The 26,587-nt window shown below is 43.4% G+C and overlaps 1 protein-coding gene across 1 annotated transcript in view; it reads left to right on the plus strand.

The window, feature by feature from the left end:
* The first annotated feature begins 22,103 nt into the window (after positions 1-22,103).
* Positions 22,104-26,587, plus strand: part of B3GALNT2 (beta-1,3-N-acetylgalactosaminyltransferase 2) — a 57,827-nt gene continuing 53,343 nt past the window's right edge. The window contains exon 1 of the mRNA XM_059397281.1: positions 22,104-22,440. Within this exon, the coding sequence (XP_059253264.1) occupies positions 22,329-22,440 (112 nt within the window). The 5' untranslated portion in view covers positions 22,104-22,328. The remainder of the gene's footprint in view (positions 22,441-26,587) is intronic.

The following is a 26,587-nucleotide window of genomic DNA, read 5'->3' on the forward strand; positions in this document are numbered from 1 at the left end:
CCCCCACCTAGGACTTTACTGAGCTCTCGTACCTACCTTGGGGGTCGCACCCCCCTTCGAAGCCTTCCCTCCCCTTCCCAGGGCTGCGGTAGGAGCCGCTCCTGGGTGCTCCCGCCACACCTGGCACGCGTTCTCCGCAGTGCAGATCGATCGCCTGTTCCGTAACGGCTCCTGGGCCCGTCTCCGCGGCCTTCGCTTCGCTCGTTTTCCCGCACGGTGCCCGCCTCTTCGAGCAGGGCTTCCGGCCACCACTCGCGGATGACAGACGAGCAGAGGCAGAATCTGTGTGTGTCTGTTACCTTGGAACTCACGGGAAATACATATTCACCGCTAGTCTCTGTCAATTTTATTTGTAAGTGACAGCAGAGACAATACTTTCATCATCCTCAAATTCATCACTTGTGCGTGTGTGTTTTAGACCCAGGAGCCCATCAGGCGTTGCAGGGTACCCTGTCAGCCTCACTGCCCCAATGCACTCCGTTCTTGATTCTGCGAAGGTGAAGGGGCTAATGCTTTAACACCGCCCTGTCCCTTTGGGCCCCAGGAGCCTCCCTCCAGCCTCCTCCGCTCATAGGCTGCAGGACATTTTGTCTGCCCGACTTTGACGGTCCAGTCTGCATATCATGACATCCTGGAGCTCCTTGCTCCGCGCAGACGCAGCAGCATGTTTTTCCTGATTCTTACCCGGCCGCGACTACACCCTCTGCACGTGGTTTTGCAGTTCCTCCCCACGGATGTGTGCATGTTTCACCGCACCGCGGACACCCGGCTCAGCCCTCACGTGCTTCTGGTCAGCCCTCCTAGACTTCTGCCTGGCCTGATGGGAACAGGTGGTGACTGTCCCATCCTCATGGGCCCCAGTACAAGACCTCCGAGGTAGAGCTGCCCTGGCAACTGCAGCAGTGCCCTGGCCATCTTGCAGACGCTTGAGCCAGAACAAACCCTGTTTCAGTGTGGTTTATTATGCAGCAGCAGCTGACTGATACAGCTCCTACCTCTTTGTCCCTTGAGCTTGCGGAAGAAAGGAAACTAACATTCTCTGAGCACCAGCTAATGCCAAGTACTTTCATCTGCAGTATTATATTCAATGAGGCGCTCATTTTTTTTCACACTCTACAAGACAGGGAAACTGAGGCCCAGAGAAATTAAGTAGCTTACCCAAAGTTATAATTTTAGTAAGTAAAGAGTTAGGATTCCAAACCCGGTCCTCTGACTTTATGAGGAGCATGACTTCTACTGCCAAATTCTTTATAGAGATCAGATGAGGTTGCTGGGGTATCTGACTGCTGTCTCCATGGAAAGTAATTATAGGTTTTGTACCCCAACACTGGTTCAGCAGGGGAAAGAGATAGTCACCTCGTTGTGTATAAACGAGAAGGAAAAACTCTTTAATAGTGTGTAAGAGTGGGATGAGATCTGGCACTGATCTCATGGAGGAAACTCACCCTAATTCTTCTACCACTATGGATAATGAACCCTGTGCATAATTAGCTATTTGGAATTACCATCTTATCTTTTAAAACAAAATACCATCCTGTCCTCTGACTCAGAACAGCTCTAAGATATTCTTGTTGCATTAGTGTAACGTCACTTAGGAAACCTATTGCTACAGTCTCTGCTAACATTTCAAATTAATTCCCTATAAAATAGTTCTGCCATTAGCCACAAGGCTTCTCTGTACACATCCTGGCTAAAGGGTTTTGAAGTAACTTGAATAGTGTATCTTGGGCAAATGTAAAAACAGTGTTGATTTTTAACCTAAACAAAAGACAAAAATATAGGGGAAGCTTTTTTTTTCTTTCTTTGATCTCCAAAAAGCAAGATTCCTTACAGAATGAACAAGGAGAAACAAGTTGAAAAAATCAGTGGAGACAAGGGTACAAACGAATCCTCCCCTATGTGCATAAACCCAGATCACCCAAAGAGTATTAATTTATGGAATTTTTCAACCTGGGAAATATGTAGTTGTGAGCAGTGATTAAGAAAAATTCATCATATTTTATATTAAAATATAGATAAAGGCATATATATATATATATATATATATTTAAAAGAGTATTAAGAATAGGCCTTAATATAAGCTTTCAGATCAGCAAATGTGGAAAGGCCTGGAAATTTTTGTTAAGAGAGATTGACTATGTATTTAAAGTTGGATTGTGTGGGTTGAAGAAAATTGAGCACTAATGAGAAAGAGAACAAATTTTACTTAGGTTTTTTTTAACTTGCTCATTATGACAATCTATTTCATTTTTTAAAATATTGTTGTTGTTGTTGTCATTAATTTGCTTTATGGAAGGGGTGTCTGGGTGGCTCAGCCGGTTAAGCCTATGCCTTCAGCTCAGGTCATGATCTCAGGGTCCTGGGATCGAGCCCTGAGTCGGACTTCCTGCTTATAGGAGAGTCTGCTTCTCCCTCTGCCGCCGACCCACTCATGCTCCCTTTCTCTCATTCTCTCTCTCAAATGAGTAAATAAACTTTTTTTAAAAAATAAAAAATATATCATAGGCAGGAGAAGTCAATGATAAAGAATGATAGCAGTCATTGCTTTAGCAGCAGGTATGAGGTCACCTGAGCAGCAGTGGGAAGCTAGCTCATTATTAATATTGTGTTTGCTACAATATTAGAAAGGTTTATTTTTAAGAAGGCATGAGGTGGCAGTATTGCTGGTTATTCATTTCCTTGGGAAGCCTGGTCAGGAGGACCCCAAAAAAAGCCAGGAAGCCATGAGAGGGAAACTGTCCGCACAGCAGCAACAGTGTGTGCTGAGTTTGATCAAGTCTAGAGAAAATTCACAGCCTTCGTCTGTGTGGGTTGTGTTCGCTTGTTCTTTGCGTGTCTCCCTCACTAGAGTGGAAGGTCTGTGAAGACAAAAACCAGTTTGTCGTGTTCTCATTTGTAACTTTAGCGGTGCTAGGATACATAAACACATAATAAATACTTGTAGAAGCAGAGAAATAGAGGAAGAGGGGAGAGAGGGATGCCGGGAGGGAGGGAGGAAGGGAGGAAGAAAGGCAGATGTTTCTGACGGGTGAGCTCTGCAACCATGGTGTGGCCCGTAGCCCACGGTTTTTACATGTCCAGTGGTCTTGGTCATTGCCAGCACCCACCTCCCACCAGCCTTCCTCCCCATACTCCTCTCTTGACCATATTCCTCACTCAGTACAGACTCTAACCATTGAACATGCAAGGACAGAAGAGTCCACCCCAGCTGGCCAACAGGTTAGTCTATGATGTTCCACGCTCACTGATTGGAGGAAGAAATATTGTTAAAAATGTCCGTACTACCCAAAGTGATCTCCACATTGAATACACTCCCCATCAAAATGCCAGTAACATTTTTCACAGAACTAGAAAAAACAATTCTAAAATGGGTGTGGAACCACAAAAGACCCTGAATAGACAGAACAATCCTGAGAGAGAAAAAGCCATCTAGAAAAACTAGAGGCATCACAATTCCAGGCTTTGAGTTGTATCACGAAGCTGTAGTGATCAGAACAGTATGGTACTGGCACAAAAACAGACACATAGATTGATGGAACAGAATAGAAAATCCAAAAATAAACTCATAATTATATAGTCAATTAATCTTTGACAAAGCAGAAAAGAATATCCAAAAGGAAATTCAGTCTCTTCCACAAATGTTGTTGGAAAAAGTGGACAGCAACATGGAAAAGAATGAAACTGGACCACTTTCCCAATACTATACACAAAAATAACCTCAAAATGGACTAAAGACCTGAATGTGAGACAGGAAACCATCAAAATTCTAGAGGAGAACACAGGCAGCAACCTCTTCGGCACTGGCCATAGTAACTTCTTACTAGATGTGTCTCCAGAGGCAAGGGAAACAAAAGCAGAAATAAACTATTGGGACTACAAAAAGGCTTCTGCACAGTGAAGGAAACAATCAACAGAACGAAAAGGCAGCCTATGGAATGGGAGAAGATATCTGCAAGTGACATATCTGATAAAGGGTTAGTATCAAACTACATAAAGACCTTATCAAACCCAACACCCCAAAACCAAATAATCCAATTTAAAAATGGACAGAAGCCATAAACAGACATTTAAAGAAGACATACAGATGGCCAAGAGACACATGAAAAGATGTTCATTATCATTTATCATCAGGGGAACACAAATCAACACTACAATGAGAGAACATTCTCAGAGGTGATCTGTCAGAATAGCTAAAATCACACCCATGAGAATGGTGATAATCAATCACACAAGACACAACAGGTGTTGGTGAGGAGGCTGAGACAAAACACTCGTGCACTGTTGGTAGGAATGCAAACTGAGGCAGCCACTGTGGAAAACAGTATGGAAGATCCCTTAAAAAGTTAAAAATAGAACTACTCTATAATCAATCACTCTATGGTTACTCTATAATCAATCACACAATACAAAAACACTGATTTGAAGGGATACATGCTCCCCTGCTGATAGCGGCATTCTTTACAATAGCCACGATACGGAAGCAACCCAAGTGTCCATCAAGTGATGAATGGATAAGGAAGATGTGGTCTCTATACACACTGAAATATTATTCAGCCACAAAAAAAGAATGAAATCTTGCTATTTGCAAAAACATGGATGGAACTAGAGGGGATTATGCTAAGCAAAATAAGTCAGTCAAAAAAAAGACAGGTCCCATATGGTTTCAGTCATGGAATTTAAGAGAACAATAGGGGGAATAAAAGAAAGAGACAAATCAAGAAACAGACTTTTTTTTTTTTAAGATTATTTATTTATTTATTTGACAGACAGAGATCACAAGTAGGCAGAGAGGCAGGCAGAGAGAGAGAGAGAGAGAGAGAGGGAAGCAGGCTCCCTGTGGACCAGAGAGCCCGATGCGGGGCTTGATCCCAGGACCCTGAGATCATGACCTGAGCCAAAGGCAGCGGCTTAACCCACTGAGCCACCCAGGCGCCCCAAGAAACAGACTTTTAATTATAGAGAACAAACATATGGTTACCAGAGGGGCGGTGGGTGGGAGGATGGGTGATGTAGGTGATGAGGACTAAGGAGTGCACCTGTTGTGATGAGCACTGGGTGTTCTAGGGACGTGTTAAGTCACTATCTTGTATACCTGAAACTAACGTTACAATGTATGTTATCTAGCTGCAATTAAAATAAAAACTTAAAAAGCCAAAACACACACACACACAAAAACTCACAATTTAGTCTTTGATATCAGCAGAAGGCCACAGCTTCCTAGTGTTACTGGCATTTTTAGGGAGTCGAACAGAGGCAGTGGACACTGCTTGTTTGCTGTCAAAGCCATTAGTGACTCTAGCTCTGCAAATTCCAGACTGGCCAAAGGGTGTGTCTCAGCAAGCATAAGCTCTGTAATGTGGCGGGGCACCCGTATGGGGTGGGGTAGAGTCGTCCAGGACTGAGACGATGATTCATGATATTTGATATGGTTGATACTGTGGATTGCTTTCAGCATTTCCATTAAGCTAAGAGGGAATGGACGAAGTAACACAGTAATAGAGTTCATTAAATGAGAAAAGGCAGACGACTTAGCAGAAGGAGTTTGAATTCTGGCCCTATCCAAACAATGCAAACTTTCGTCCCCAAATTCCCTTGCAGTGAAACTTCTCCACGCATCAAGATATACTTGGACGTTTGGAATCTGAGATGTAAAGTTGAAAACTACCAAACCAAGGTACGTCCAAGAAAGCCTTTTCAGCATTTGTTTGAAAGCTGTTGGTGGAATTAATTCCATTTTTTTTAATCTTTGTGATGTATTAAGGGTTAAATTAGCACATGGCTAATTTTAGTTTAAACACCTTCATATTCATGTTTAGAGGAGAACAGGAAATGAACATGTATAGACTTTGCCCATTTGTTTTCTCATTTAATATGCAAAACGACTCACTGAAGTATGCATACCCTGGGAGTCTCATTTCATAGATTAGGAATCGGAGATCTAAAAATGTTAAGTACTTTCCTTGCTCAAGATCGTATAACTCATCAAGGCAAATCTGGGTTTTGAATTCACATTTATCTGATGGACCTAGGGAGAACATTCTAACTCTGCTTTTTCTCTTTCTGAATTTTAAATTTTATGACATTAGATTCCACCAAGATTGTCTGAATGATGTGTGCACTTTCACTTTACCATTCTAAACTTCTAAAAATTGATTTAAGATTTATTTATTTGAGAGAGAGAGAGAGAGAGAGCAGGGGCAGGGGCAGAGGGAGAAACAGATGCCCTGCTGAGCAGGGAGCCTCATTCAGGGCTCCATCCCAGGACCCTGAGATCATGACCTGAGCTGAAGGCAGATGCTTAATCGACTAAGCCACCTAGGCACAAGTGAACTTCTAAAAAAAAATTTTTTTAAAGATTTTTTAAATTTATTTGACAGACAGAGATCACAAGTAGGCAGAGAGGCAGGCAGAGAGAGAGGAGGAAGCAGACTCCCCACTGAGCAGAGAGCCCGATGTGGGACTTGATCCCAGGACACTGGGATCATGACCTAAGCCGAAGTCAGAGACTTTAACCCACTGAGCCACCCAGGTGCCCCTCAAGTTTTTTTTTAATCTTTGGATTTCTCTGGGCTTATCTTTGAAAACAAGAAATTTGGCATCAGTTGTAATAGTTTTTAAATACTTATAATGTTTAATAGCAAGGTTCCCTAAGATCTATCAAAATTGGACTTGACTAAAAAATTTTATATACAAATAAGACATGTGCATATGGCATGTGCTGATACTGAAGTGGTAAAATTAACAGAAATTATTCTGTATTAGGAGAAAGAGTTTCATCTTTTTTTTTTTTTTTTCAAGTAACCTCCTCTATGCCCAGTGTGGAGCCCAGCACAAGGCTTGAACTCACAACCCTGAGATTAAGACCTGAGCTGAGATTAAGAGACAGACACTTATTGACTGAGCCACCCAGATATCCCCAGAATTTCATCTTTTAATGACAAAATGAAAGATGATGTCACCAAGATGGTGACACCGGTTGTTCTTGACTTGGTTCCCCCTCCTAAGAACAACCAATAACTGTTCAAGAACAAGACACCGCAGAGAATCCTAGAACACAGAGGTGAGGCCAAAGCACTCCCCTGCACTCTTTCAGAGACAAAGAAGGACTGCATTATAAGGTTAAAGAAGGGGCTACACTTTGACCACATTGCCCCTCCCCCAGGCCAGCACAGCACCACACCTGTTATTAGTTATGTGAGTAAAAAATGTGTAAATTTTAACAGCAATAACCTAAAATGTGAGGGGGAGGAGAAGTACAAGTATAAAGCTTAGGACTTCTACAGAAGTTAAGTTGTTGTCTGCTTAAACTATGGGGTTATAGTTTTAAGGTATTTTTAGGTGAGCCTGTGGTAACCACAAGGGGAAAACCCGTAGCAATTATACAAAAAACATGATGCCAAGTCAAAGCATGCTGACACCAAAAAACATCAAAACACACATAAAACGATAGCAGGTTAAGAAACAGGAACAGTGGATCTACAAAACAACCAGAAAATGATTAACAAAATGGAAAAATAAACCCTTACTTACTGGTAGTGACTTTAAACATAAAATGATCAAATTCTTTGACCAAAAGACCTAGAATGGCTGAATAGATTAAAAAGACAAGATCTAATGATGTGCTCCCCAGGAGAGACTCATTTTAGCCTGAAAGACACACATAGACTGAGAGTAAAGAGATGTAAAAAGTCATTTCAAGGAAATATACAACAACAACAAAAAAGCAGGGGTAACTATTCTTATATCAGACAAAACAGACTTTAAACTAAAATTGGTCAAAGGAGACAAGGTCAGGGTGCTTGGGTGGCTCAGCGGGCTAAGCTTCTGCCTTCGGCTCAGGTCATGACCTCAGGGTCCCAGAACCGAGTCCTGTATCGGGCTCTCTGCTCAGCAGTGAGCCTGCTTCCTCCTCTCTCTCTGCCTGCCTCTCTGCCTCCTTGTGATCTCTGTCTCTGTCAAATAAATAAATAAAATCTTTAAAAAAAAAAAAAAAGGAGATAATGTCATTACATAATGACAAAGTTCTCAATCCATCAAGAAGACACAACAATTGTAAATATTTGTGCACCCAACACCAGAGCACCTAAATATATAAAGCAAAAACTAACAGGGCTAAAAGGAGAAATAAATAGTAATACAAGAATAACTGGGGACTTTAATACCCCAGGGTCAACAATGGATAGATCATCCAGACAGAGATCTGGTAGAGAAACAGTAAGTTTGAACAACACTATAGGCCAAATGGACCTAGCAGACATATACAAAACATTATATCTTACAGCAGCAGAATACATATTCTTCTCAAACACGCATAAAATTTGTGCTAAGATAGACCATATGTTGGGCCACAAAACAAGTCTCAGCAATTCAAGAAGACTAAAACTGTACCAACTATCTTCTCTGACTACATTAGCACCAAACTAGAAATCAATAACAAGGGGAAAACTGGGAAAATCATGAACACTTAGAAATTAAGCAATATTCTCTTGAACAATCAATGGATCAAAGGAGAAATTAAAGGGGAAATTAAAAAGCTTATTGAGACAACTGAAAATAAAAACACACATACCATAACTTGTGGGATGCAGCGGAAGCAGTTCTGAGGGGAGTTGATAGCAATAAATACCTACATTCAGAAGCAAGAAAGAGCCCAGGTGTGCCAGGTTGTCTCAGTCAGAAGAGCATGTGACTCTTGATCTGAGTTCTGAGTTCTGAGTTCTGAGTTTGAGCCCTATGTTGGGTGTAGAGATTACTTAAATACATAAAACTTGAAAGAAAAGATGGAAGGAAAGTCCAAATAAATAACCTAACTCTATACTTTTTGGAACTAGAAAAAGAAGAAGTTCTTTCTCACTCAAAATTAGCAGAAGACTGGAAATAATAAAGGTTAGAGCAAAAATAGAGAACAGAAATACAATGGAAAAGATTAACCAGACCAAGGGCTGGTTCTGTAGAAAGAGAAACAAAGTTGACACACTAACCAATTAGCTAGACTAGGATAAAAGGGAGAAGGCCCAAATCAAAATTATAAATGAAGAAGGAGACATTACACCAGATACCACAGAAATACAAAGGATCATAGAGGCTACTGTGAGCAGCTGTACACCAACAAACTAAATTTTTCCAACCCAGAAGTGGAAAAATTCTTAGAAACATATGACTGACCAGGACTGACTCAGGAAGAAATAGAAAGTCTGAATAGACCAATTATTAATAAAGAAATTAATCAATAATCAAAAATCTCCCAACAAAGAAAAGACCAGGTTCACTGTTGAATTTTACCAAACACTTAAAAAATTTACTCCAGCCCTTCTCAAACTCTTCCAAAAAATTGAAGAGGAGGAAACTCCCCAGTTCATTTTAGAAGGCCAGCATCATTCTGAAACTAAAACCAGAAAATGATACTATTAGAAAACTAGAGCCAGTCCCCCTCATGAATATAGATGCAAACATTCTCAATAAAATACTAGCAAACTGGATTCAGCAGCATCTTAAAGGATTATTTATCATGATCAAGTGGGATTTATCCCTGGGATGCAAGAATGGCTTAACATATGCAAATAGATCAATGTGCTATACCACATTAATGGAATGAAAGAAAAGAATCACATGATCATCTCAAGAGAGCAGAAGAAGCATTTGAAAAAGTTCACCCGTAGATTTAATGCAATCCTATGAAGATCACAGGGGTATTTTTGCAGGATCAGAAATAAATAATCCTAGAATTTATATGGAATTGAGAAAGACCTTAAATTGCCAAGGAAATCCTGAGAAAGAACAAAGCAGGAGGCAGCACACTCCCTGATTTGAAGCTATCCTAACAAAGCTCTAGTAATCAAAACAGCATAATACTGGCATAAAAACAGACAAATAGACCAGTGGAACAGAATCAAAAGCCCAGGGAAAGCAACAACAACAAGAAAAGTATATATGGTCCACTAGTACTGGACAAGGGAGCGGGGAGTGCTCAGTGGAGAAAGGATGATCTTCAGCACACAAAGCTGAGATGACTGGGTCTTCACAAGTAAAGCAATGAAGCTGAACCTCAGCTCATACCACTCACAAAAATTATCTCAAAGTGGATTAAAGACTTAAATGTAAAGCTTGAAACTGCGAAGCCCCTAGAAGAAAACACAGGAATACTGCTCCTTCACGTGGGTCTCAGTAATGACTTTTTGGATATGAACCTAAAATGAGCAACAAAATAAAAATAAGTGGGACCATCCCAACGAGACACAAAATAAAGCAATGCGCTTAACTTTTCAAAGGACTTCCCTCAACAAGATACACCCGACCGAGGCTTCCCATAAATTAGAATTGGTACTCATAATTTTTTCTAATTTTATGCACGGTTGATTCGAAATTCTATTTTTTAGCTTCCTTCAAAGTTTATAATGTTGCTTCCATCATTCGATAACACTCAGAGAATGGAACTTTTACATTAAAATATATATATTATTTTAAAAAATAAGTGGGACCGCATCAAACTGAAAAGCTTCCATCAACAAAGTGAAAAGACAACCTATAAGATAGGAAAAAATATACTTGCAAAGCATATATATGATAAGGGGTTAATACCCAAAATGTATAAAAGAACTCATACAACTCAATAAGAAATAATTATAACTAGTAATAATAACCCAATTTTTTAAATGGGCAAAGGACCTGATTAGACATTTTCCAAAGACATATGAAAGGCCAACGGGCACATGAAAAGGGGTTCAACATCATTCATCATCAGCAAAATGCAAGTCCAAAACACTCTGAGGTATCACCTCACAACAGTTAGAATGGCTGTCATCAAAAAGACAGGAGGTAGGGGTACCTGAGTGGCTCAGTCAGTTAAGCCTCCAACTCTTGATTTCAGCTCAGGTCATGATCTCAGGGTTGTGAGATGAAGCCCCATGTGCGGCTCTGTGCTCAGCAGAGAGTCTGCTTAAGATTCTCTCTCTCTGGGGCGCCTGGGTGGCTCAGTGGGTTAAGCTGCTGCCTTCGGCTCAGGTCATGATCTCAGGGTCCTGGGATCGAGTTCCGCATCGGGCTCTCTGCTCAGCAGGGAGCCTGCTTCCCTCTCTCTCTCTGCCTGCCTCTCTGTCTACTGTGATCTCTGTCTGTCAAATAAACAAAGAAAATCTTAAAAAAAAAAAAAAAAAAGATTCTCTCTCTCCCTCTCACTCTATACCCTGCCTCTGCTCTCATGCAAACACTCTCAAAAAGAAGAAGAAGAAGGAGAAGTAGTAGTAGTAGTAGTAGTAGTAGAAGGAGAAGGAGGAGGAGGAGAAGAAGAAAAGGAAAAGAGGTAACACATTCTGGTAAGAATGGAGAGAAAAGGGAACCCTTGTACACTGTTTGGTGGAATTTTGAACTGCTACCACAGCTACGGAAAAGAGTGGAGGATCCTCAAGGAATTCAAAATAGAACTATCATGAGCTATTATGACCCAACAATTGCACTTCCATGATCATATTCAAAGGAACCAAAAAACTAAGTCAAAAATATATCTACGCCCCCATATTCACAGCAGTATTATTTATAATAGCCAAGACATGGAAACAACCCAAGTGTCCATCAGTGGATGAATGGATAAAGAAGTATATATATACACACATACAATGTGTGTACATATATATACACACAATATATACAATGTATTGTATACATATTACATATGTATATACATATATACCATCGTATATAAATACAGACAACAGAATATTACTCGGCCATAAAAAATGAGGAAATCTGTTTGCAACGACATAGATGGACTTTGAAGACATTATGCCAAGCAAAATAAGTCAGACATAGAAAAACAAATTATCTCACTTATCTAAAAGAAACCAAACAAATTCATAGAAAAGAGATCAGACATGTGGTTATCAGAGCAGAGGGTGGGACCACAGGAATTGGATATAGGTAGCCAAAAAGGAGAAATTTCTAGTTATTAGGTAAATACTACGGATGTATGTACTCTACAATATGGTGATTATAGCTAACACTGCTGTATGATATATAGGAAAGTTTTTAAGAGAGTAGATTTTAAGCATTCTCATCACAATGAGAAAATTTTTTTCCCTTTTTTCTTTTCCTTTTCTCGTATCTGTATAAGATGATGGAGGTTAACTTATTGCAATAATCATTTTACAATATATGTAAACAAGTCATCATGCTGTATGCCTTAAACTTATACAGTGATATATTTCTGTTACTTCCCAGTAAGACTGGAAAAAAAGAGACAATGGTCAAAAAAGAAAAGATAAAATGACTCCACGATACAACTAACTATTTTATAATGGCTCAAATATTGTTTCCTCTTTGAGATCCAAAAGAGATGCTTCTTTTCCCAAAAAAGTACAAAATGGATTTTCCCGGAATAAAATCTAAACTGAAATCTGCTATCTTGAACCTACACTACAGCCAGTGGCTAACTTTTACCCACATTTAGTTGCCATCCCCACCACGCCTCCAAGAAAAGAAAAGGTCATAAAGAGCCAAGCTTTTTGCTGCCACCTACAGTTAGAAAATGTAATAGCTTGCTAAGCTCACAGAGGAATGACTTGCATAGAGAACCAGAGCTTTGGATAGGTTGACCATATGCCCTGGTTTATGGAAAGTCCCTGTTGTCTTGGCATCATCTGTCCATTGTAGCATTTGTCCTATCCCCTTTTTCTCTCAAAACTCGGATTTGGTTGATTTATTATGCGGTTACTACTGGTTCTTTCTATGCATCCTTTTACGAAACCTGGGTTGTTCCTATCTCTCCCACCTGAATGCAACACACTCACTTCTTCAGTCTCTCCTCCCAGCTCCGGTCTTTCTCTTTCCGATCTTCGCACCCAACCTTCTTGAAAAAGTGATCCATACGTCATTTCCACTTCATTGGGCATTAGACAGCCAGCTTCTTGGTGCAGTAGTCAGTCAAAGAATAATCTAGCTCTCTGGCTTCTTCTTATGAGGACACTCATCCTACCATGAAGGTTCCACTCTCGGAACCCCCCCCCCCCACCATTGCCCCACCTGCACATCCATCCCATGTGGGATTAGATGGATCTAGGGGAAGACATTCACGCCGTAAGTCCTTATGTGGCTTCATAGTTTGAAAACCGTGGGCACAGTTCCTTGTTCTTCCTCTCCATCTCACCTCTTGTCTTCTGTGACACAATCTCCTCTTTTTCTCCTGTGTTCTGGCTTCCTCTCAGTGTCCTTTGTAATTTCCTCTTCCTCACTTGCACCTAAAGGCTCATGTCTTTGTCTTTGCTCTGCACACTCTCCCTGGTTGTAATGACACCCCATGAATTCTACTACAAACACCTTGAAAAAGTTTCCCAAACTCATTCACTCACTCATTCATTCATTCATTCAAAAAATGTATGGATCATGGAACATCTGGGTGGCTCAGTTGGTTAAGCGTCAGACTCTTAATTTTGGCTCAGGTCATGATCCCAGGGTCCTGAGATCAAGCCCCGTCAGCCTCCCAACTCAGCCGGGAATCTGGTTGAGATTCTCTCTCTCCTTATTCCTCTGCCCCTCCCCTCTGTGCTAAATAAATTTAAAAAAAATACATGGATCACCCACAGAGTACCAGTCACTGCTTCAGGTTTTGGGATATATTACTGAACAATATGGGGGGGGGGGTCTCTGCTCTACATGGACAGTAAGACGATAAACCATAGACAAAGCAAATAAGTAAAGTGGACAGTACGCTAGAGTGGAGAAGTGTTATAGAACAGAGTAATGGAAATTGGGCATGGTGGGAGAAAGGTTGAATTTTCAGTGGAATGGACAGGGAAGGCTTCCTGGAGAAGTTAACGTTTTAGCTGACTTGAAGGACAAGGAGCAATCATAAAGCTATCCAGAGGAAGAGCAGAAGGACTGAGCAGTGCAAAGATCCTGGAACAAGAATGTACCTGTCATATTCAAGGGGTGGTAAAGAGGCCAGTACAGCTCTGGAACAAAGCGAATGAGAGGCAGGGTACTAGGGGCTGAGGTGAGAGGTGTACAAGGTTCCAGATCACATGGGACCTGTAGGCCAAGGACTTTGGTTTCCCTGTAAGGGAACCAATGAGCCATCCCAGGGTTTGGGGTTGAGAAACAGCCCCGTCTTATTTACATCTTAACAGAATCACTGTCTCAGGTCAGGTTTCTGGGGAAACAGACCCTTGAGCTCACATTATGTGCAGGACGTTTACTGAGGACAGACAGCTACAGGGGAGCCAGGGAAGCAGAATCGGGCAGAAGCTGAACTATGACACAGCTACAACAGAAGTCATGGGATGGCTCCTCAGAGTTAACCCAAATATTTTTACCCCAACTTAACTAGTCATTGGATGCAGGGGAGGGGGCTGTACCCTTGGGCAAGGCAATACCCTTGTGCTAAGACCAATTCCCAGAAAGCAATGCAACCGGTCATCAGCGGTCAACACTCCACCCTGAAGACAGGGCACCATGGCATCTCCTCCCGTCACCCGAGCACCTTGCCCCCAGCATCTGGAAACACTCCTCCACCTTCTGGTGGTCCTGGAGAAATCCTAAACAAGTGAGATAACCGAAATACAAGAGTCGAGAGGCTTCAGACTGAGATGTTAAGCGTTCTATCTGCAGGTGTGAAGGTTGTTTTCTGCAAAAATTATCTGACAGTCGCTTCATAGGCTCCTAAAAGAATTCAAGTACTGACTAAGGAAAGAAAGAAAAGTACTCATTTATTTTCTTTATTTGAGTGTAGTTGATACACAGTGTTACATTGGTTTTAAGTGTGATGCGTCAACATAGCGATTTGAAAAGTCTATACTTTATGCTCATTACAAGTGTAGCTATTAAGTTAAGTAGTGCACATTACTTGGACAGTGGATGTCCAAGGCAAAGAATGCCAGTCGTTCTGAAGCTCTCGAAAAGAAGGTCTGCATAGTTTCACAGGTTTCCCAACTATTAACCAAAAAAAGTGAACCTTATTGTTTAAGGAAAGATGGTTTCCTTGAGGGGAAAAAAATGATCAAGAGCTGCAGAGACACATTAATGGTAAAGAATTAGAAGAATAAAAAATAATCTTTCTATAGAACTGCATACACAGAACCATGCATATTATACATTTTAGGTGACTTTAAGAGAAACTTAAGGGCAATTTTGACTTCATTGGTTGGCAATAAAAATTGGACCCTGTACTGAAAGAGAGAACCAGTGAGAAGTGACCTTGACCTGGAGATGAGCAAACCCTTGGAAGTGACCAGTGCAGGGGGAGGGGCACATAAGCCAAGAGACAGCCTGATGGGAAACTCTATTTGTAGACCTTAAAAACAATTTCATCTCACCTCTAGTTTAAAATTTTCCTTTCTGTATTGCATTTTCTTAGTCTAAATTCTTAATGAAGTGTATTAAGCATGAGAGCCATGCCGCAGCTGTGATTTGGAGGAAAAAGGGAGGTATCACGTCCATGGTTGGGGAGGAAGCAGAGGAACTGGTGTTGTGGTTTACAGAAGTCACTATGGGCTGAGGCGATTGTTGGAGAAAATTAGAGCAGAAATCTGGAGTAAAAGGTGGTCAGTGACAGTAATAATGAACTTGGGCAGAAGCAAACCCTCCTGTGCCACACTTAGATATTTCAGAAGGAAACTAGAATTTCTGGAGTTACATGGAGTAAGGGCACAGATTTCATTCTCAGGGATTAAAATGAAAGGTGTTCCTCCCTTTCTATACTAAAAATTAGGGGATTTGGGAAAATTCCAGATATATATACAAGCAGAAATATCCAGGCTAAAGTGGTTAAATCTGGATAGGATGATTGGGTGGGCCAAAGGAAGGTTCTAGCATTTGTTCGTGTTGACACTTGCATTACTGGCATTTACTATAATAAGCATACATTAGTTTTGTAACTAAACATAATGCTCAGGGAGCAAGGTAATGACTATGAAAGATGATTATAAATTTTATCAGAAATAATATATTTGTGAGAAGTAAGAGTATGGGGGGAGAATTGCCCTCTGGATTATAAGATATCATAAAACTACAATCATTAAAATATTATGGTGCTGATATAAAGACAGATTAATGCAAAAATGTGGCTCAAAAACAAATACTATTATATGTAAAAATTTTAATAATTAACATACATCATAAAGTAACAGGGAAATAATGTTCAGGGACAATAGATAGCTATGGGATAAAATATTTATTTAGAAGATCCTCAATCATATCACATTTCAGAATAAATTCTAGGGAAAGGTTAAATCAAATAAGAATATTGATCAGATCTCAGGGTGCCTGGGTGGCTCAGTGGGTTAAAGCCTCTGCCTTTGGCTCAGGTCATGATCCTAGGGTCCTGGGATAGAGCCCCACATCGGGCTTTCTGCTCAGCAGGGAGACTGCTTCCTTCTCTCTCTTCCTACCTCTCTGTCTACTTGTGATCTCTGTCAAATAAATAAATAAAATATTTAAAAAAGAGAGAATATTGATCAGATCCCATCATCAGAAGTGTTTTAAAATGTGAAGAAAGGGGCGCCTGGGTGGCTCAGTGGGTTAAGCCGCTGCCTTCGGCTCAGGTCATGATCTCAGGGTCCTGGGATTGAGCCCGCATCGGGCTCTCTGCTCAGCAGGGAGCTTGCTTCCTCCTCTCTCTCTCTCTGCCTGCCTCTCTGCCTACTTGTAATCTCTCTGTCAAATAAATAAATAAAATCTTAAAAAAAAAAAAAGTGAAGAAAATATTGATGATTTGAATTCATAAAAATGCAAAATGTTTTTGTGTCCAAAAAGTCATACAATTAAAAGGCAAGAAAACAGGGGAAAGTAATTTCAACATATAAATGTAAAGGATAAATATCCTTAATATATAAGAGTTTGTTCAAATGGATAAAAGGCAAAATAGATAATTTACAGAAAAGATAAAAACAGGTAATAAATATAAAATATTCAATTTCTTTAATGAAAAAACATTTTGCCATTGAATTAGGAAAGACTTTTTAAAAAATGTTAGGTGGGATGGAAACTTACTTGTTAAAGGCAAACTAGACACATTGGTACAATACCAGTATGAACAAAGAGCCTTAAAATAATACTTAAAAAGGAAGTTACCTTGGGGCACCTGAGTGGCTTAAAGCCTCTGCCTTTGGCTCAGGTCATGATTCCAGGGTCCTGGGATCGAGCCCCACATCCGGCTCTCTGCTCAGCAGGGAGCCTGCTTCCTCCTCTCTCTCTGCCTGCCCCTCTGCCTACTTGTGATCTCTATCTGTCAAATAAATAAATAAAATCTTTAAAATTTTTTTAAAAAAAGGAAGTTACCTGAAATATGGGTAACATTTTATGCTCAGAAGTGCTAATGTGTCTAGTAATAGGGGACCAGATAAATTATAATGTGGGGGCACCTAGGTGGCTTGGTCGTTAAGCATCTGTCTTTGGCTCAGGTCACGATCCCGGAGTCCTGGGATTGAGTCCCGAATCGGGCTCCCTACTCAGGGAGCCTGCTTTTCCCCTTGTGTTCTGGGTCTCACGGTATCTCTGTCAAATAAATGAAATCTTTAAAAAAATTATAATGTGGACTTCAGAGGGAGAGAGAAAGACAGTCCCAAGCAGACTCTCCTCTAAGTGTGGAGCTCAAGGAGGGGCCCAATCTCAGGACCCTGAGATCATGACCTGATCCAAACCAAGAATCAGTCACTCAACTGACTGCTCCACCCAGGCACCCCTGGGGGTTATTAATTTTTATTATTTATTTTTTGCCTAACGTGCTCTCTCTTCTTTCTTTCTCTTTCTTTCTTTCTTACTTACTTAGGCTCTACACCCAGCAGCCCAACATGGGGCCCTAACTCACAATCCCAAAATGAAATCTCACATGCTCTCCTGACTGAGCCAGCCAGGTGTCCACCTAAGGTGTCCTAAATGCCTTTACTTCCCACTGGCCTTCTTAACTGGCCTCTTTGATTTTAAGTGCCTCCCCCAGCCCTGTGTTTTCAAGGGATAACCTCTTCTGGGACGCTTGGTGTTGGCCAGATACCTCTTGCTTTGTGTGGCCCCAATATGTGTCTCCTTTCTCTTATTACAACTGATTTGCAGCCAGGGTGACTAACCATCTCAGTTTGCCTTTCCCTAATCCTAATTCTCTGTTAACTTGTTCACACCTTAGGGGAGCCTGGGTGGCTCAATGGGTTAAGCCTCTGCCTTTGGCTCAGGTTATGGTCTCAGGGTCCTGGGATGGAGCCCCGCATTGGGCTCTCTGCTCAGTGGGGAGCCTGCTTCCTGCCCCCCCCCACCTCTTCCTGCCGCTCTAATTGTGATCTCTCCCTCTCTGTCAAATAAATAAGTAAAATCTCAAAAAAAAAAAAAAAACTTGTTCATATCTTAAACTATGAGTACCTTGACTACATAGGCTGTTTACATCATCCCTAGGGTTTTTAAAATTTTGTTCTTTCCTTTTTACACATTGTCTCTCTTATGATCTTTACCCACCGTAGTCCTGAGTTTATTAGACGAAAGTACACAACAAGTAAGTGGAAGGTCCTGCTTCTCTCAACAGGTGATAGAGTAGCTCCCACTGTGGTGAGATCCACAGATGCTGTAAAGTTACTCGAAGCTCTGTTACAGGCATGTCAGAACACCAGCGAAGTTCCTGCCGCAGGTTAAGGCATTTTGGTAACTGGAAGGAAGAACATCTTAATTAGTTAATGCCATACGTTAGGCTGGTTTTATTTATTCCTCCCTTTAGAGCTCATTGTAACTTTGAACAGTTGTTTAAATACTATTTGATACTGTAATTGGCCCCATTTCAGTCCTGCATTCCCAACTCTCCTACCCCGCTCTACTTTCATATTTTCTCTAACACTTACCATCATCTATGTGCTGCTATTTCTTTATCATTATAGTCTCTAGTCTGTCCCCTCCCCCACCACTGCAGGCCAGGGATCTCTGTTTTGTTCATCGATCTATCCCAAGTACCTACTACCGAAGTGCCTGGCATATAATTAAGGATTTGTTGAATAAATAGATCTGCCTAAATGAAAGATTATTTCTCCTCTGAGGTTAATTCATTATAATTCATTAACCACAAAATGGATATTTTAGGACATCAACAGAAGCCTTTTACTACCTTTCTTTTTTGTCTTAATTTTTATAAATTAGCTGCCAAGGGGCCCTGTACAGCTGCAGGTGCACAACAGGTACCCAGAGGCAGAGCACCTTCTGGCCAGGCACAAAAGGGCATAACGTTGGGCCAGGCCCAGCACTGGAATGGCCTCGCCCAGGTGCTCCACACCCGGCCCGGCTACTTGCCACCCCAGAAGTTGGGGATCCCTTTGGCAGCACAGTATTTTATGTGACTGAGTGTGCCCCTTTTACTGTCCTTCTTCAAGATGAAAAACAGGACACCCTTAGTAACAACTGATTATTACTTTTACAATTTCTTTCACTGAAATGTAGAGAGCTGATCAGTGTAGTTTCTAAACAAATGATTTCAAACAAGAAATTCATACACATTACACATCCTCCTTCCTTACTGCTATATGGAAACAAACATTCTGGGGAAGGGACAGATTTTGGTGACATTTGCCCAAGAACCGCAGTGATCACAGCCTGCTAGTTCTGTTTCCCACGAGAAAATACTGTTCTTTCTTGGCTTGGGGGTATTTGAGGGCCATAGTGAGTACATAGAGGGCTCTACTGATTCCCCGAACTGTTTAGAAACCATTTGCATAAGATACTGTAGTAACCAGCCTCCAACATGAGCCACAGTGAGCCCTGCTCCATGGTATACACCCCCTTCTGTGGTCCCTCATTCCCATGGTGAATCAGGCCAGTCTGTGTAACCAACAGAACCCTGCAGGAGTGCCGTGTGTGTCTTGCAAAGATTCATCATAAAAGGCATCACAGCAATCTGCGCTGGTTTCTTGGATCTCCAGCTCTTGGGGAAGAAAGCCACTATGGCATGGGGACATTAAAGCACCTTGTGGTTTAATGTCCCCATGCTACAGAAGCCCACTTAGAGAAGAACATCAGCCAAAAGGCAGAACCGACTTGCCAGCCACAGACGTGAGCCACCTAGGAAGCCAGTTCTCCAGCACCAATCAAGCCTTCAGATGACCACAGCCCCGGCAGACATCTGCCTGCAATTTTAAGGGAGAACCCTGAACCAGAACTTAGCTCTCAAATTCCTGACCCACAGAAATTGTGAGAGATAATAAATACTGTTGTTTTAGAAGTTTCTGGAGTAGGGCGCTTGGGTGGCTCAGTGGGTTAAAGCCTCTGCCTTCAGCTCAAGTAATATCTCAGGGTCCTGGGATCAATCTTGCTCTCTGCTTAGCAGGGAGCCTGCTCCCCGCCCTCTGCCTGCCTCTCTGCCTGCTTATGATCTCTGTCTCTGTCAAATAAATAAATAAATACAATCTTAAAAAAATAATAAGTTTTTGGAGTAAGAGACACGTGGGTGGCTCAGCCAGTTAAGCATCTGCCTTTGGCTTAGGTCATGATCTCAGGATTCTGGGATGGAGCATCTCCTCCAGCTTCCTGGTCAGCTGGAAGTGTGCTTCTCTCTCACACTCTCTGAAATAAATAAAATCTCAAAAAAAATTTTTTTGGAGTAATTTGGTAGCTAGCAATCGATAACTAATATACAAATCCTTATAAAGGGAAAAAAAATCACTTCTGACACCACATTGGTGTTTTTTTTTAAAGTACAAACATATAGTATGAACACCTTAGGCTTACAGCTTTAATACAACTATTAAACTATACAACTATTGAAATTAAATGGAGTACAGACATTACAAAACATTCAAATAAGTCATTTTAGGGGTGCCTCACTGGCTGTCTCTAGAGCATGTAGCCCTTAATCTGAGTCATGACTTCAAGCCCCAAGAGGGGCGTAGAGTCTACTTAAAAAATAATAATTTTATTTTTGTACTATACAGTGGCTAACTGAATGTACTAAAAAATAAAATGAAGTTGGAAGTTCTTGATTTAAAGAGAAGGAATACTAATAGACGGTTGTTTTGCTGAGATTAAATTGCCATAGTGAGACTATGGTATTGACAGCGCCTGAGACCGCTCCTCCTTCAGTTACTTGAATATTTCGCTTTTTTCCCTTAAGTTTGTTTGAAATGGATTTTCTGCGGCTTTCAACCAAGACTCTACTGCACGATATAGCTCCTTCTGTTGCCACGACTCGCGGAAACCTGAAACAAACCAACCACGACCAGCACCGGACGCCGGGCGCTCTTCACCCGTCCCTCCGTCTTCTTGGCACCAGCCGCGATGGCCCGGCGCCTTCAGCCACTGCCCCCACCCGCACCCCCGAGCGTCCGGCCGGGCCGGCCAGGGGTTCGTGTCCCGGGGCCGCGCAGCACGCCGCGGGACAGGGCCTGGGCTCCGAGCCCTTCCCGCCCGGCGCGCGCACCCCGCGTCGGCGTAGTCCCGGCTCCGTCCCGCAGGAGGTGTCCCCGCGCTCGTCTCCCCGGTCTGAGTCGGGGGCGCGCGGAACCGTGGACAGTCGCCCGGACGATCGCGGCCGCCCCCGCCGCTCGGCCCCTGGTGTGGTCTCATCCTGGGCACCCAGAGGACGGAGCCGGGCAGGGAGCGGGTCCGGGTCCCCAGCACCAGTGACTTGAGGGACGATTCGCCGCGGAAGACGCGCTCCGCCAGCTCTCCGGACCAAGGAGGCTGCGGCAGGATCCCGCCTCCACAGGAGCCAGGATCTGAAAACCGAGCTCTGCGTGGCTTAAAACAAGCATCACGCGATCCCTCTTAAATCAGAGGCGACCGGCGACCCTTCGCCCCAGCTGTACTTCCCTCCCGGGCCTGCGCCTGGCCCCGAACGCCGGCTGCCCCGCACCGCCTCCCTCTGGTCATCCGGGGTTAGTAGGCGTCGAGAACAGACGCGCATGCTCCAAGTGTGCCCTCGTGCTTCGCCTCCGCGATCGCCGAGTGACGCGAGCAAGAGCTTGGGATTATGGGAAGTGTGGTTTCCGAGCCTTGGGACCCCTGGGGTGTGTCCCCTGCCTAGGCCCAGAACAGGACTTCAGCTCCCGGCTGGCCTGCGGGCGCGGGAGGGGACGCGAGGGAAGGGGGCGGGGCGAGTGAGAGGTGGGCGGGGCCGAGGGGGAAGGCCGAGCGGGGGGGCGGGGCCTGGCCGGCTGAGGCACCGCCGCCCGGGGTTGGAGGAACCTGAGGCGCGGGGCACGGGACCGCGAGGAGTCCGGACGGCGGCGGGCACGAGGGCAGGCGTAGCCGGAGGGGTCGCGCCTGCGTCGACCGCCGCCCCGCGGCCTTCGTCTCCGCACGTCCCCTCCCTCTCCGCCGGGACGCGGGAGAGCCCGGCGCGCGACGGGGGCGCGAGGCGGAGCGGGCGGGGGCGGCCAATGCGAAACTGGCTGGTGCTGCTGTGCCCGTGTGTGCTCGGGGCCGCGCTGCACCTCTGGCTGCGGCTGCGCTCTCCGCCGCCCGCCCGCGCCTCCGGGGCCGGCCCGGCAGGTGAGGTCCGGGGGCCGGGCGGAGCGGGAGGCCGACTGCGAGCCCCCGGGCGGCTTCCTCCGCGGAGTCCCGCAGCGGGGAGCGGGCCGAGCGCGACCGTCCCCTGAGGAGACAAACGGCCCTTTTCATCCTCGGGGCGTTCCATCGGGCGAACTCCGGGGGCTTCTCCCCGTCCGAGTCCCGCCGCCTCTCCCCTCCCGCCTTCTACGGGCCGGAGAGCGGTGCCGGCCGCCGCGAGTCCTGCGTCTGCCCGCCAGGCCTGGTCCGAGCTGTGGGCGCCGGCCCGCCCGCCCCGCGAGCCAAACCTTGTGTCCTTCAGCCGCGGGCGGCTGCTGCGTGCGCCGGGCTCCGGCTGCCGGGCCTGCCCCCTCCCCGCTGCGGGTCCGCTCGGTCGGGACGTGCGGGTCTCTGCCGTGGGCGGCGCCAGTGGCGCCGGGGAAGCCTGGGTCTCGCCTGTAAGCGTAACTTTGCCGTAAGAACACACCGATTTTGTTCTTTGGAAACTGCGGGGTCGGTCGGTGGACACGGCCGGACGTGAAATGGGGCTGCGAGCGAGCTGTCCCTGTGAGGCTGGCCGGGCGCCGGCTAGCGAGGCGCCCGCGAAACCGTCGTTGGCCGACGATCTGTGCGCTCGTTCCGAAGCTTTCTCTCCGGGGCTGAGAGCTCGGTTCCTGCGCCTCTCACCGCCTCACGGGATGCTGTGTCCGCGGAAGGTGCCGGCGGATTTGTTGTTGTTCTTGGTTTTCCCTTGTTTTCTTGTTTTCTTTTCTAAGAGATTGCCCTAGGACATAAAAAGAAACCTAGAAGGCTGTTTTCAAAATGAGATAGTAGTTGTGTTCTAACTACTCGGCGAGTTTTTTCCCTACCACTTCTCCCCGAACAGCTGTTTTCTTACCTAAACGTTTTAAAAATCACAGTTGAATATTTGCAATTCTGGGGTGGGTCTGTGCCTTACTTTTTAAGTGGGAGGCATAGAAACTAACTCGGCAATCCGCAAGGCAATCTCATCGTTATTATGGGGGTTCTTTAGACTGGTAACAGTTTCTTAGACTCTTTTCCTATTAGACAAACCACAAGCTCTTTGAAAAGGCTATTTGTGTGACCCGAATAAAATTAAAACACGGTTAATTTATTTAATGAAAACACAGTGGTTACAGAGCATTTAACCTATTAACAGGTTAGGATTAGGGGCTTTTTTTTTTTTTTTAAGGTTTTGTTTTTTAGGTTTTTGTAAACTGAGTAGAGGGAAGAGTGCCACAGATCTAAAATGCTTCCTATTATCTGTTAGGTTTCTGTTTTACAGCTTTCTTTTCCTTTCTGTGAGCACTACTAGAATTTACTTGCAGAACATTCTTAGGATGTTTATGACCTTAATTTAGTCTTTGGGGGTTCAATAAACAAGAAAAACCTGTTTGTCTTCAAGCTTAAAACTTAGTAGGTGGTCTCTTAGCTTCAGTGAAGTTTTTCTTATCCCCACAGTGTTTGGATGATGCCCCTATCTTGCCTTCAGGTCAGCCTGAGCTAGGTTAAAGAGACTAGGAAATAGGCCTTGAGGAGGATCCGGCTATATGTGAAGAAATCAGTACTAGTTAAATAAATTAACTTTGACTTAGGTGGATACCGTGCATCTGGTTAGATGATAAATTAGATATTTCACTCTAAATGAAACCTGGCAGACTCTTAGCTTTCACTTTGCAAAACTAAAAGCAGTAGAAGCATATGGATCGCCAAGATTTCCTGCAGCTCCTTTTCCCATCGTGTTACCACCGCATTCAAACTAAAACATTTGGGCACTTTTATATATCTACCCTTATGTCTTCAGCCTAAAGTGAGAGAGAAAACCCAAGATTTTGTTACGTTCTCTTCCCTTGAATTAATGTTTTAAGATTTCTTTTTGTTCTCTTGTCTGCCTCTTTGTCTTCAGGCTCATTGAGTTCTGACGGAGATGGTACTTTTTTAAAGGGAGACTTACCTTCCCTGAATATTTAAAAAAAAAAAAAGCCCTCTGGCTTGTAGTGGATTCAGCAAATTTTTGAGAGCTTACTCTGTGCCCACTCCTGTTGTAGGTATAGAGTTACAGCAGTAACCCAGATCGCATCCCTGCTGTTGTGCAGTTTACAATTTAGAAGGCAAGACAGAACCGAGAAAATAATTTTTTAATATCCTAGGGGATGGAGACAGGTGGGATGACAACAAGAAAGCAGTGTAGAGGGCAGAGAATGGTGTGCTACTGTTCTGAATAGAGAGGTCAGGGGAGGCCCCTCTGAAGAGGTGCCCTTGAGCAGGGGCCTGAATGACGGCCAGGATGACGGCGGCCAGGAGTCCCGTCAGCACCTGGCGTTTTTCTAACGTAGTGGCTCCCTAGAAACAGCCGAAATTAAGGTCTAGGAGAGCAACTGGTGAAGAGGAAGCAGGTCTCTTGTGAAATTCAGCACACCTAGGGGTGCATGAGGAAAGTGGAGACAGGGACACTGGACTGGAGGATACAGTTAGAAGATACATCTCTTACCTCATACTCATTTTGGGTAATACCTTAGCAGGAATTATGTAACATCCTTTTTTAGAAAAAGGATGTGACCAAAGAAGTCTTCTCTTTCTAGGAGATTTGGAGAGAAGGAAACCGAAGTGAAAGGAAAGAAGTACATCCATTCAACAAATGCTTAGAGCTCTAGGTACCAAGCTAGATGTGGAGTCCCCTGCTCTGAGACCCTCAGAGTCGGCTGAACTGAGACAGGGAGCAAGGAGAAGGCCAAAGACAAATTGAGCTTGCTTTGCAATTTTGCCTAGGGCTGGTTCATCCAAAATTATCCCTCTATGGTAATCTTGTCTCTATGCTTCAGTTTCCTTATTTATAAAATGATGATCTCATAGGGTTATTGTGAAGATTCGATTAATACAACACCCAGAAAAGTGCCTGATTCATAGTAAACACTCCATGGATTTTAGAGAGGAGGAATAGGATAGTGGTGGCTGGTGCGTAGGCTAGTGAGGTATTTGGGGAGGTTTTAGAGATTGGGCATGCTAGTCGTGTATATGATGATTGTCCTTAGCAGTAGATCTGTCATGAATTTATATGTTTCCCTCATTTCCAAGATTTCTGCTTATTTGGGATTGATGTCATCTGAGAGCATGCATGTGAGAGTGGAAATTTTGGTCTGCTTTTTAAGAATCCTTGGGCCTATTTTGAACAATGAGTTTTGAAGTCAACCTCCCTTGGTCTAGAATAGACTTTTGGATGTCCGCTGTCAGTGGAGAACCTCACAGTTCTACTTGACCCTCAGGATACACTACATATTAGAGAAGGGAATGCTGTTGTCCTCAGGGAGCTGGTGTGGGCTTTTAATTATTCCTGGCATAAAAATTTGTTTTTTTTGTGCTTAGTAATTTGAAGGAATGAATCAAGAGAACAAAACTGAGAAAATATGAATGAATTTGCCACCTACATATTGTCTATTCACTTTTTATGATGACCTTATGATATAAATTTTTTTCTTAGAAAAGTAAAACAAGTTCTTAGTAGAAAAATTTGAAATTATTTTTAAGAACAGGGAAAATGATCTTTATGACAGTTTTTGAATGCACATACCTACAATGCATGTTGGAGGGAAATGACTTAGTATTTTTTAAAAATTATATTGATGGGGCCCCTGGGTGGCTCAGTGGGTTAAGCCCCTGCCTTCAGCTCAGGTCATGATCCCAGGGTCCTGGGATCGAGTCCCGCATTGGGCTCTCTGCTCAGCAGGGTGCCTGCATCCCTCTCTCTCTCTGTCTGCCTCTCTGCCTACTTGTGATCGATCTCTCTCTCTCTCTGTCAAATAAATAAATAAAATATTTTAAAAAATTGTATTGATGTATAATACCCCTTCAGAAAAGGGCCTGTAAATGTATAGGTTGATATATTTTTGATACACCCGACTAATCCAGCATTTCAGAAGCTCCCTTTATGCTCCCTTCCATCATGGCCAGGAGTGGTAACCACTGTTCTGATCTTAAATGGCAGAGATTTGCTTGTTAATACTTCATATCAATGGAACCACATAGTATGTACATAGTTCTTATAGTCTCCTGATCTTAATATGGTAAATAACAATAAAATATAATTCTGCAACATAATTTCAATGGCTGCATATAGATACACCTTAATTTA

This window comes from Mustela nigripes, chromosome 4 (assembly GCF_022355385.1).
Source record: "Mustela nigripes isolate SB6536 chromosome 4, MUSNIG.SB6536, whole genome shotgun sequence".
NCBI lineage: Eukaryota > Metazoa > Chordata > Mammalia > Carnivora > Mustelidae > Mustela > Mustela nigripes.